At 36.3% G+C, this 14,340-nt stretch overlaps 1 protein-coding gene across 2 annotated transcripts in view; it reads left to right on the top strand.

Annotated features, from left to right (window-relative positions):
* The window catches only part of MN1 (MN1 proto-oncogene, transcriptional regulator), a 53,333-nt gene extending 40,520 nt beyond the window's left edge, over positions 1–12,813 (top strand). Inside the window, exon 3 of one of the 2 annotated variants that reach the window (XR_014444423.1) lies at positions 6,696–6,832. Coding sequence is in view for 1 of the 2 variants with exons in the window: in XM_083146715.1 (XP_083002841.1) it covers positions 6,696–6,880 (185 nt within the window). In the remaining variant the exon portion in view is untranslated. Of the gene's footprint in view, positions 1–6,695 lie in introns of both variants that reach the window. The other variant, XM_083146715.1, reaches the window with a different exon arrangement.
* The last annotated feature ends 1,527 nt before the right edge of the window (positions 12,814–14,340 follow it).

Genomic DNA, 14,340 nt, shown 5'->3' with positions numbered 1-14,340 from the left:
ATACATTTCAGTCAGTATCACTATTGTCTTTTGGACAATGACCTTAGCCACACGAACACGCATACACACACACACACACACACATACACACACACACACACACACACACACACACACACACATTCTCTCTTAAAATGTTTCCTTAAAATCAGTCCTCTTGAAAAATCTCTCGCCTTGATGTGTGCAGACTTTTCTGCCAAACCCAATATGTCATACTGTCATGTTGTAGATTTGTCAAATACAGATACACAACTACAACCTGTCCTAAGGCAGTGAAATTGCTTTCACCATTGTCCTTTGATTAATTCCCGGTAAAATTAGAAACAAATGAAGTAAATGGAGACGGGGACTGTAACTATACTTATTGCTATTTGAGACAAGCGTGGTTCCTGATAAACTCTTCTAGTTATATGATCCAAATGAACTGTTATTGCCTTAACGAGATCGCTAGCAGACTGGTTCACGGTTGCCTGCCTGTTGGGGGATGAGTGTAGCATACTGGTCTCACGCTGTGTCAGGGTATGGGCAGCCAAGGAGCAGTAGCTGATGGTGTGTCAGAGCCTTTGAAGCAGTGTAAGGGATGAGCCCCGAGGCAAGTAGCCTTTCTAGGGATCCTCACCTCCTGTTTGTCACTTTAATCTTGCGAGCAAGCTGAAAGAAGGGAGCTGATTCTTCTTCAGACCTTTACAATGTTCCACTCTTTTCCAAAGTCCTCTCTTTTGAGTCTGATTTCCTCTGACAAAAACAGTGCACAAAGGCTAACGAAAATGTGACTATTGCAGCATTCCATATACCCTGAAGAATTTTCACAGCTTTGTTTTTAAAATATGTAATCTATCTATCTATCTATCTATCTATCTATCTAACATATATATATATATAGATGATTGAAAGACTGCGCTTAGCTGTTTCCCTCGAGGTGCCAGTGTAGAAAGTCCCTTATATATCACGAAGGGATGGGGTACACCAAAGTCCAGTGTTCTAAGGACCTGCAAGCTCTTCTTTCTCTGGAAGCACAATGCTCTGGAATCCACAGAGCCAAAAGATATCTAGAAATGGGCAGAAAGAAGGCGCTTCATGGTGTAATATTTCAAAGTATGAAATTTAATAAAAAATTTTTTTCCCGGATGTAGGCAAGATAAGACTCGTACCACAAATAAAAACACTGTGGACTGGGTACCACAAGGCATGGGTTTTAAAACCAATGGCATAGGCTGCTCACACTGTACCAGGACCAGGACCTTGCTTGTATTCAAACGCCGCAGAGCTGGATTGCAGGGAAGCGCAGAAGTTCAAGGCACGTCGGGGACACCGGTGACCAGGGCAGCTGGAGCGTCGTAGGCCACGCCCATATATATATATATGCACACACACAGTATATTGTGAGCGTCTTTGCACCGCAGCAGGAAAATGGAATGCCCTTTCCTGTATAAATTCTATGGGTATTAGGAGTTGTGTGTGACAATGTAAAAGTAAGGGGCCACAGGCTGAGCACTGTTACACAGGGCACTGGAGTCTGATGATTGCTCATAACCTTATATCGTACAAGAGGTCATGAGTCATTCTCTATCGTATTGTCTTTCCTAATAAATAGTTGTGTGATGTCTTTACCCAAATTAGATGTAATGACATTAGCAGTCACTAATGCTAGAAATAGTATTTTCATAGCATAATACATATTTATTCTGTTTATATTTTTCCGTGGCCTTACTGAGTTAATGCATCATTAGAAATAAGTGTACAGTAGGTACAAATGCAGAATCTGGAGCATTACAAGCCAGGAATTTCTTCTCGGTGTATCTTGTTTAGGTGTCACATGGGTTATTTGTTAGCTTGAAATATTCCATCCTGAATGTAGGACCAACGACTGTTTAATATTTTATGCTGTGGCAAACTGCAACGTAACCAAGTATTTAATGCCAAGTATTAATATTTTATTTTCTTTAGAAATAAAGTAATACTTCTGTATTTTGTGTTCTATTAAGGTGATAACTAGGCCAGTAATAAATGTTCTGGGTTCGTTAAGAACAATAGAGTATATTGGAACAATAGAAAGGTACCCGGGGAAAGTATCAGAGGCAGATGTCTATAGGACGTACTGTAGGTAGAAGTATTCTAGATCCCGTTTCTTGTACTAAGTATCGATATTAGACGTATTGTTAGGTTCTTCAGCAGAGTAACCTACATCATTATTTTCAGTATGTGTCAGGCAAATGTGTACATCTGTCCAGTTCACCTATATTGGGATATGAATATCTAGTTTAAGATGGAAAGCAAATTTATTGAAGCCACATTACTTGTTGTGGTTCTAGCTGTTGTTTTGCAACGTACCAGTCTGGGCTTCAGTGAGATTGATGCACCTCACTAGGGTGACAACAGGATTATCCACTTCATACTTGGGGCAATTTTACCCATTTTTTCTGGATTCAAGAGAATATATATATTTTTTACTTTTGTTACAATATAATAAATTCAAATATCCTGTTTTGTTTTGTTACAATGGTGGATTTCACTGAAGAAGGTTTGTGTAGCCTTTTGCCTTTCAGGGTACAGCCATAGCTTTTGTGGAACTTAATACAGATCGATACATATTTGCCTATGGCAGTGTTTTCACATTTTCATAAACTGTCCTTAGTTTTTATGATTTGTCCCTGGAGGATTTTGTCCCTGAAAATGTCCCTTTGTATTTTCATTATGCACTAACAGAATAATACAGATTTTTTTCTTCATGTTAGATGAAGTTCTAACCATCTTTTCTTATTTTTGGGGGCTTTATTAGTAAATTATTACTAAAAGGAGTATTTAATATGAGCAAACATACGACATCAAATAATCAGAACATATTACAAACGAGTAAGCCCACTTGAAGCAAATGCTTCGATAGCTAGTCTGCTACCTTGTGATTGCCTCTGTATTTGTGCATGTGTGTGAGAGAAAAATATGTAGTTTCACTCACTGCCAACAGATGGTAGTGTTTCGAAGACACACATTTATACACTAGACATATATAAAGATGATTGGGGATTTTAGCGCTTCAAGGCTCATTGGGACAGCCACATTTAACTGGCCCTGATGCACTGCTCAGCAGATAAGTGTCCCTGCAAAATACTGTAAGCTGTTGCTGGAACTGTCATTATGCTTCCATCATTATTATGAAGCTGTGCTGTATTAGATGCATTTTATGTGGTGACTTAGGTATAATGTGGTACCAGAACTGCAGCGTAAACATTCATTTAGTGTAGTGTATTTATATTTTATTACCTTTAGAAATAACCCAATAATTCTGTATTTGGTGTTCTGTTAAGGTACTAGGTAAACCTTTAATTATCATTATAAATTTTAACCCCCGTTATTAAAGTGCATTTTTTTTATTAAGCTTCTTACCTCAGTTTCATTCATCTTAAGCTACGTTTGCTGTGTCTGTAAGAAAATATATTTACATTTTTTTATGCCTCGGAAACTTGACTGAGACTTTTTTCTTAGCCACACTATTTTTATGTTACGCCATAATCATATAAGTTCATCTTGTTAAAGAAAATATGACTGAAGAACACTTCCCAAGGTTTCTCTGGAAACCTTATTTCACTGAGTTCATCGGAGCAGAAAAGCAGAAGTACTTATGCTATCTCTCACTGTAAACCTGTTATCTCAGGCCCCCCTTCCCCTTTGCAGTTCCATGCTACATTACATGCCATGCATATTTAAAAGATGCGGTAAAATGAATTTATCACTGCTGCCTCCGAGATAACAAATGTTTTAAACCCACATATGCATTAACTGTTTATACACTCAGTGCATTGTCTTGCTTTTTCAGGTTAGTATTATTATGTAGCATTAGACAGTTGTGGCTAACAATGTGTGGGAGACAGAAATAAGGATGGGTTAAGACTGCATTTGGCTGAAGCTGTGTTACCATTTTGGGATCCCAACAATTAACTAGTCTGATTTACACACTTGCATCTTGGCCTGTATCTATTTCAATGTATCTGTTTTTATTTAGTGGGTGTTGTACCAGATCGAAAACTGAGATTTTGTTTCCTGAGATGGGGTTATGTAAATAAGGTTTTTTGGGGGTGGAAGAGGGATGAGTTTTCAGGTTATGTTATGGTTGTGGAAATCGTATGTTTCTTCCCATTAAAGCATACATTCCTTGCCTCCTGTATTTGGTTTGACAGTTTGGTTTTGGGTGTGCAGCAGTAGAGCTCCTCCCACCACCTACACCCCATTCCCACATATCCTCATCAAGGGACAGTCTGTGTGCAGCAGCAAATAAATGCCATTTGTGTTGCAAAAACAGCTGCTGAGAGGTTGCCTATGCACAATTTGAGGGGTCTTACCATAAGCATAGTACAGCCAATTCCGCCAATGTCGGGATTAAGCCCTAAAGGACCAATTTTTTTTTACCGGCTCAGAAGAGGAGTAATTCTGTCCTCATCCTGGGGTCTATTTATGTAGAAACTTGAAATAGTTTTCATTATATTTAGGGTGTATAGATTCAGAAAAAAGTTAGCATTAGGAGTCATTCATGTATTGTCATCCTACTGTGAGATGACATAACCGTCCCCATGGTGAAACTCCAATGTCTGCGAAGAAAAGCTTTTGGGTTTGTAAAAAAAAAACAACTAGTAAGCATGCGTCTAAGACTGTTGGGTGCACACACTGAAAGTCATACTAAGCTGCACATAGATGCAGTACACAAATCATTGTTAATATGTTGTGGGTCTCCATGTATCTGTAGATCTGTGTATGTGCAGTAGACCCAACGTCTACTTACATTTCCACCACAGAGAGAGGAGGGGGCTTGCGGAAAGGTTGCATGGGCCCCTCTCACAATTCCCCCACATGACCACAGAGAGAGGGGGAGCAAGTACTGGCTACCCAGGCCCACATTGTAGAAGCCCAGGTTTGCCACCAACCCCCCCCCCCTCTTTACATGTCCATAGCAGCAGCTTATCTCCCTCCACTACATATATTTCTTTCCTGAGGGGCTTGACCATGACTCCCGTAATTAGTCCATGTCCCTGAAAAATGCCTGGGCCTGGTCCAGCTAGGCCCCTGGAAATTATATGCTGTTTACTGCAAAGGGGATGAAGCAAAAGACCTGGAAAGTGAGGAGGCATGAAGATATTAATATTCCCTGCTCTTCTCCCAACTTTCCACTGTTTTTACCATACACGGATGGCAAATTTTGTTTGAGAAGTGAAATGAAAAGCTGAGATTTCCTTTCTTTATACTAATCAGGGACACCCCAGGAAAATTCCCCGCTGGTATCTCCTTCTCGGAAGTAGTCAAAGCTTTGGAAAGCCCTGTTATCACTGGGAGAGAGTGATACAGAGCTTTTCCCGCATGAATAGACCCCCTTGTACTTTTAATGGGATTCAATTTTTACCATTCAGGTATAATTCTTGGTGCACTTGAAATAATGAAATGAAAATGTAAAACACTAAACTGACACAAGTACAGTAGCGTGTAGAAGTCCCTGTCAATCACATGATTAATATAAGCCAAGCATAAGGCTGAACCAAGCAGTATTTTTAGAACTAAAAAGTAATAATTTGATCACTTTGTGGAATATATGTACTCGGCTATGGTTGTTACAGTAATTTACTGTTTTCAATATATACAGTGTTTGACCACATACACTAATGTAGACTATGCCTAATGAACTACTGACAATGAGGGTAAATCTGCATACATATGTTGAGATTGTGGCTATATTTACTTGAGATGTTAATTGTATTTACTTGAGATTTTGACTATACTAAAACACTATACTATATAGACAAAATTAGCTTGTCTGCACAGTCTGGTTTTTCTTGCTATGCCGATCCCAAGGGGTCGCACACCGGCATTGCAAGCTGTATACACACTGTGCAATTTTTTGCTAACTTTTCTTCTGATTTTGACTTTGTAGTCAAAATCAGAAGCTCAAATGACACTGTGTGTATGCACCTTAATATTTTCACAATGACCAGCTAAAGTTTCTATAAGAATCTGGTCACCATGCAAAGGAAAAATACACATAAGGTCTCATCTTAATGTTATTATTGCTGTTCCTGATATATAAATTCATATTTTTCTGCTTAAGGTATACATTTATGTATGTGAAAAAAATAAGTGAGAATAAATTTGTTTAAGGATGATTCAAATATGCAGTGCAAATTTTTAAATAGTTTTAATCAAATTCTGTGACAAAAATGATTGCATATTATGGTGCACAATCTAGGTAATTTTGTTTAATATATCAAATGCAATGTGTTTGTGGCCAGAGACTATACTTACTTGATTCACAACAAAAATAAAATGGATGTAATATTTGTTTTATTGCAGATTTGTTTTTAAAGAGCTACATAGTTACAGAGGTGTTTTGATATTATTATTATTCTTATTCTTAATAATAATAATAATAATAATAGTAGTAGTTGTAATAATAATAATAATAATAATAATAATAAAGTAATAATAATAAAAATAATAATAATATAGTATGGTTTTCTCACAATAGTATTTTTACATTATCACTGAAGTTGTGGCAACCATCTTGGGTTATTCACAATAGTCTCTGACCCAATGGAGCTAAGAGGCTAAATTTCCTACAACACAAACAAATAAGGGTATTTTTTGTCAAAAGCTAAGTCACCTTCCAGTATGTATATGAATGAGTTCTTAATATCTATTTCACTGTTTTCTTGCAGGCCACGATCTTCCCCAGAACAAGACCTCAGCAGCGGCACAGAATGGAAGCCATTTGCAGTGCCTATCAGTCCACTGCACAGATGATATTGGGGAGTCAAAGGGTAGAACTCCTGTTCCTACGTGGAGGTCACTTCATTCTGATATCTCCAACAGATTTGGGACTTTTGTTGCTGCCCTAACTTGAAAATTGAAAGAGAACCCATATTTTTTTTTCACTTTCCTAAGAGGCCACTAATTATAGGTGGACTAATTTTTCTAGGTTGGTACCTGTTTAGTGGCTTTCGGACTTGGAAGGGTTAGTTTGAAATAAACCTCATATTTTTTAATCTTTTTTTTTGCCACAGTATGATACCAGTGTTAATTCTTCTTCATCAAGCACATTTTATGCATTTTTTTTAAACTTTCATTTAAGTAAGTTCCCTATTGCTCTATAAACCTGACATACGGTTTATCTGGGCTAGAGAAGGGCTTTTGTATGTCAAAATGGTATATGTATTTTCTTTTATGCTTTTTTAGTGCTACATAAAAATATTGTTTCTTTTGTAAGACAAAAAAAGTTGACATTTCTAATTAATATTTTATATGTTATTTGACCATGGCCGATCCATCAGAAAGTAAACAATGATGTTGAAAAGAATCCTGCTTCATGATTCTGTGATCTACAGCAACCTATAGAAAATGTCAAGTGGCCATTTTGTTTCTCCTGGGACTATGACTCAAGCTCTAAATGGATGTCCACAGCTATTTTGCACATACCTTTATATGTCAAGGTGTATACAGCCTTATATTGCTGGGTGCTGGTTGCAATATAAATGATATTTTCTGCATACGTTGATGTAAATGCAACATTTCCTGCATCCCATACATAAAAATCCAAATCACCAAACATATTTTTCGATTGTTCTCATTGGTATTCTAGGTGGTCTCTAACTCCTGACTGGTCAGGACAAAGGTACTTATTTGGTGAGCTTTATATTATAGGCCTGAATTAATCAAGCCATGAATATATATTTTTTTTTGCACAAACATTTCACTTTATATAATTTACTTCTACTTGGAACATATTGTGCAGAACTGTACAGTGTTTGACATCTGGCAATGACAGAGATGACATCAGTCTACACCAGTGATTTATTTGGTCACACAGTGGAATTTTTTGATCATTCTGCAAGACTCTCCATTTTATTAAGACATGAAGTTGTTACTGAATCTTAATGATAACAGAGTAACCCTGGCTGAACTCGGATGTTTTTTTTAAAGGCACTTATCATTTACAATGCATGGTTTTGCCGTGTAAATGATTGCCACTTTAAAAACGCCCGCGTTCGCACAGCATATTGCTCATCCGGAAATCTCAGACATTATTACATCCTGCCAATTATTTAATGATAATTTCTTAGATAATTTCCATTAATTGGTATCCTATACAATTCTTGCTGCATTAGTGAAATGGATGTGTCTAGATAAAAGAAAGTAAACTGAATATAAAGATACTGTTTGCATGATTTGTGAAGAAATATGATAATGACAATACCATATGTACATTTTTTTTTTTTAACATTATAAACAAAATATTTTCTGTCCCAGGATTTATTTCCAAGTTTAGGGAACACAGCCAATTAATGTTAGAAAAAGACACACTATCCACATATTTTGTAGTCTCAGAAACCTGAATTACCTTAAATAAAAAAAAAAAAAACACATTTCAAATGTTAAATAATGATTTTATTATGTCTATATATAAATAGGCTCATTAAAACATTATTTTACTGACCTCAAGTTATGACCTGAGTAACGTAAATAAATGGATTATGCTGATGGACGACTTGGATTAAGTGACACAATCAGCATTTATTTGTTCACATATAAATGATTCTGATTGGTTAAACTCCACTACGCTTTGCCGCTGTGTCCAACTAGGGTCTGTTAGTGCTGTAGGTTGATAACCAGGGACGAGCTACAAATGGACATCTGCCAATGAGAATTTTGGAAATATCCAAAAGAGATTTTCTACACATCATTTTTGGACTCCCGATCATTTTAAAGACGCGTACATGTTATTATTGGTCCACACTCCCTATATCCATGTGTGTGTGGTCACATTAAAGAAAATAAATTAGTTAATAAAATTATTTTAAAAGAATGAGTGAAGAATGTGAAATCTTGCTTTTCTTCAAGGTTCACGGTTTACTATGATATTTTAAAGACAGCATCCACTATCAGTAGCTTAACTTGCATTGATATTCTTCACACAAGTTCCTTAATTAGCACTAGATTACAGCAGAAACCCTATATTCTGTTTTCTACCATTGAGCAAACAGGTGGAATTTTAGATTTTTAATTTTAATGGATATATTTTCTGTACTTATGTTATAGTCTTATCCTTCTTCGTATACCTCTTTTACATCGCAAAGGCCGGTCTAACTCGGGATCTCGATCCGTAAGTAAGCAGTAATGCTAACCATTCAACCATCCGTACTCCATACATTAAACCCGGGTCGCTCATTATACAGAGGGTTTCTAATCCGAGTTGCATTGCCGGGTTGGTCAACCTAGGTTAGAAATTTCCCTGCTTTCAAACTGTACATTGACCTGGGTCAACACATCACCAACCCGGCTTTGAGGTGTAGTGTGAAAGGTGTAATAGAGATCTTTTGAAAATATAGAGCCAATAATTCATGTATAATAATTACGATTTAGATCAAAACTAAAAGCAGCAAAAGCATAAAGTATTAGGACTCATACATAATTTGTAGCTTTTCTGTGCATCTGTAGTCCAGTGGAATCCACTCATTTGCTTTGTTGAAACTTTTCTTTTGTATTAATGGTGATCAATGCTCCCTTTAGAAATAGGAATATCAATAGAAATTATAATTTTTTTTTCAGAAGAAGGATCAAACTACAATCCTGGCCTGTTGTGCATTAGAAAAACAGATCGATCTCCTTTTATGTGCAAAGAGATACAATAGTTCTGTTTGTGGCCTCATTAGTGTATGATGGATCAGTGCTTTGCCCAGGTTTACAATGCAATACATGTCATCACCGGAAATAATAGGTCATTTAATTATCAATTAGTCTCTGCAGCTATACCCATCTAATCCCATATTTAAAACTTTTTTTCAGTACTTCATTTTGCTTGCAAAGTATTTGACCTACATTCATTGTTTAGTGAACAAAAATCCCTGTAATGGTTATATAAGTGCAAACATTGCTATAAACACGCTATTAAAACCAAATAATGAAGAATAAAAGTATCAGTAGTTAATCACAAAATCATGTTCTATTTCTATATAAAGTGTATTTTTTCTACAGACAAGCTAAGAAAAATAAGAGTGATAATCTCTGTATGTCTGGAAATATCTTGTTACCTGCTATTTATCTCCTTAGCAGTTTACATGAATAACAATGTTTACATTAAAGGTGTCTTTTCATTTACCAGCATTTACTGAATATTACGAAGATTTAAAGCAATCAGTCATTACTTGCATTTACTATAAGGAATTGCAAGTACTGCAAAATTGTCATTATTACCGTTATTACTATTATCCACATCATCACATATCAGAAATGTTTTAAAAATGAGGCCCCAGTTATGAAAGGTAACAAGCACAAAACAGAATCTATATTACTTGTATGCTTAAGATGATAGAGCGTAATCCATACAGAAGTCATTAATGATGTTACCAAAACAAATTTATATATTTTTTCTTTTTGCCGGCTTGGGTTTTCCAAAATGTCTATTATGATCTTTGCACATGAAAATAAATCTTCAAGTTAGAAAATATATATAAGGCACACCAAAGTTTCGATTATATTCTTTATCATGGATTTACAAAGGTTTCGTAGTCATCATTACCAATATCAATGGTCCCTACAATCTGTTTCAGTTATGTAGCAGTTTTGAAATGGATAGGAAATACAGTATACAAATAGAAATATACATTTCTTGTCATTGGCAAAAACAAGTTTTTGAGAGTACAGTTAATTATGTTTAAATTAGTTTATTTAATAAATAACTTGCCATTTAACAGAAGCCTACGGTGGAACTAATTTTTTTAATTAGTTGTGGTGGATTGTTAGTTTACATGTCAATTAAAGCAAGAACATTTTTTTTTGCACACTGCCATATTCTGTAAAGCTCCATCCCACATTCCAAGTCACTAACATGAATAGCAAATAAATACTAATAATAATAATTGGTATAGTTTTTTTCTATTTTGGTCCTTAACATCTAATGTTAAAACAACAAAATAGACAATCAAAATAATCATTACCATTGTAACATATACAGCATACTACCACCCACATTAATATACTGTAATAGCTCTCACAAAACTGATACTGTAGAACAATGTTTGGTATAAGTATGAACTGATATATTTTACAGCTAACATAGTATTACATGCATTTGGGCTATCTTCCCATATATTATTATACACATCATTTTATTTAGAATAAAAGTTGTTCTGTGCAGCAAACACTGATTTTCGTTACTACATATTTAAACTAATCTGTTTAGCATTGGAGTTTGTATTACGCAGGCTTTTGTTCCACTGTAACGTTGGGTAACATTACAGTTATGATGCACTTAGAATCAAAAACAAATATATTGCAGACATTGGCTCATATTCAATCTCGGCCAAAATGTTCGCCAGCTGAAAAAATGTCAGTTTTCACCCGTTTTGGGAAAATTCGATTCATCCTATTCAATCCCAGTGCTGATTTTTCACCTGGGAGAAAAAGCCAACCTCGGCGAAAACCACATGTATTGGCGAAATTGCTACAAATTCATGTGGTTTTGTTAAATTCGTGGCCGTTTTCTCCCATTTTTACGGCCATTTTCACCTATACCAATTCGTCCCCCCAAAAAAATGTGAAATGGCATAGGCGAAAATGTACTCAAAAACAGGTAAAAGAGCGTATCTTTGCCGTTGTTTTCACCTGATTAAAAAACTCGGCCAAGATTGAATACTCCCCATTGTCTCAGATGGAGAGATATTTCTAAGAACTGAAAGTAAAGTTACAATCATTTAAAGTGTGGTTATTGCCTCAACTACTTGGCAGTCTGAAGACACATTTTTGGGGAAGTATAATGGTAAACATATTTTTGGTATATTCCAAATGTATGTGCATGCTGTGACATTTGCTTTATGATAGGAACCACAACGCCTAAAATACAGCTCATCCAGAAAATTTGGTAATAAAGTTCACAAATATGTGTAAAAGGTCCCATACCTATATTTAACTTGAGAATTCCCACACGTGCAGTGCCCTTTAATTAGGACACTGGACAAGGACCCTACAGTGCAGAGAACACTATACATACCATACATACAGTACCACCATCATAACCTCATTGCAAATAACTTTGGTTTTGATAAGTTACTGGAACACCGTTGATCCACACCAGGCATTAAAAGTCACAGAAATACATTAAATACTTTATTATACAACATACTCAACCTAAAATTATTATTTGATGAAAAAATGTTGTTTTAAATGTAAAAAACAAGGGTGCAGGTTGTCATAATTCCCCAAGAGCAACAGCTGTTGTTTTCCTCTTTTAGTAACTGCATCTCAACTTTTCATGAAACATATTTTTACGGTGCAAATATTTGGATTGTTATTTTTGATATAATGAATAATTTGGGAACTCTTTGACAATTCATTTTATTAGACCAGAACAGGACCATTCATTGTAATAGTCTTAGTGCAAGTAAGTTCTGCTCCTCAAATAAGTACAGCTTTAAAACGTATGTCAGAGCAATTCATCTTTCATAGGATTTGGTTAATGGAATAGAGAAAAAAACACTGGTAATCAGTACTGCATAGCAAAGTCTTCTTAAAATGTTATTGCACATGTAAAATATGGAAATGTTACTCTGCTGTGTGTTAAGCAATCTGTAATCTTTTATTGACTATTGTTAAATTCATTTTTAAATGCTTGTTTGGAAGACTGTGACAATAGCTCATAAAACCAGAGTGTTATTTTTCTTTTTCTTTTTTTTTTTTTAAAGAAAATCTGTAAAGTGCAGTCTTCTGTATTCATGCATATTGTATATATCTGTATATGTTTTACCAAACAACTAAATAACAATAAATATGATGTTAATGGTGTTTTTGTGTCTGCATAGTGCATGAGATATGTTGGCGTTATATTCAAAAAGAATAATCATTAAAAATACTAAATGCTTAAAATACAAAATCTTAAAAATATCCCCCCCCTCCCCCCCAAAAAAAACCATGCACAGACACATCCCCTGTAAAATTGACTATTTAGTCTTCAGGGGGATTCAGCCGTTTAATTAGCACACATATTGGCCCTTATTCTGGTCCGCAAACGATCTGTTCACCAAGTGCACACATCCAATATAGTGGGCGTGGGATGGAGAGGGGCATGAGGTGGCAGGCTGCCCCATTACCATATGGGAATGCCCAGTGTTTCATGGGTTTTCCCATGAGAACGCTGGGCGTTCTCATGGTAATGCAGCTGTGACGCAGTGGCGGGGGACGGGCAGCTGACATATGTAAGTGATTTGAAAGTCACTTTTATATGCATGCACTTTCCACATCTTTCGATGGTCGACGACCATCGAAACATGTGGGTGTTCCCCGCAGCATGGGAATGGATGTTTATATTAAACATCAATTTGCGGCCTGTGCTTGGAAACACAGGCTACAAGGGGGCGGTTGGCCCAGCATTCTGGGTGGGGTTTGATGGACTTACAAGGCTGCAAATTCGCAGCCTTGTGAATCAACCAGAAAAACCCTCATTGTTTTTATTGGTTCTTGCTGATGTTAATCCCTATTTAAGCACCATCAGTTGGGAGTTAACCTTGGGCCTGATCCAGCTTGGCTCGCATATGATAATAAGCTGCTCAATGCAGTTTACCATATGGAATTCTTAAACACTGCAAACACAGAAGGAGGTATATTCCACCCGCTGCCTGCATTTGAGATCGCATCTAATTGCAATTCGATCGCAGTTTAACGGAACATTACAATCATCTGTCACAGTGTCCCTCTGCTACTTGAGGAAGTCTACCCTTCATTCATTCAGTCTACCCTTCATTCATTCTGCCTGTGTCAGTCTGGCTTGCAAGGCTAAGGAAAATGTGCATCATAACGCAGGAACTGTCCTGGCCACTCCCGGAAAAGGAAAACGACACACCCCTGAATATACCGGTTGCCCCTGGCCCTCCCTGCGAATGTCTCTTCATTTTCTATCAGACAGATGTATTTGCTGTTCTGCACTGTGATCACAGGACTCATCTTTGCATGCAAAGAATCGGTCCTGCACACGCACAGAATACAAATATTGGGCACAATATGGACTGGATCACTTATGAATTAGCCTCCTTATCCATAAAAAAGATGGTTCCACAACAAAATATTTTGAATGGTTTTGCGCTGCCATCCATTGGACATCTGTTTGGAGTCCTCTTTAGAGATTTCCCCTACAAAAAAATGTATGATGTCAGATCCAACTACATAGGACAAGGAACTCCTACTGAAAGTCTACTTTTTCCCCACCTTGAGAACCTCACTATCTTTATATATATATATATATATATATATATATATAGACCAGCACACCCTATAATATACATTGATCCATTTATTGAATATGTGCATGCCCTTTGA

This window comes from Crinia signifera, chromosome 1 (assembly GCF_055691185.1).
Source record: "Crinia signifera chromosome 1, ASM5569118v1, whole genome shotgun sequence".
NCBI classification, from domain to species: Eukaryota; Metazoa; Chordata; class Amphibia; order Anura; family Myobatrachidae; genus Crinia; species Crinia signifera.
The sequence above is the reverse complement of the archived record's forward strand: the minus strand, read 5'-3'. Positions and strand labels throughout refer to the sequence as shown.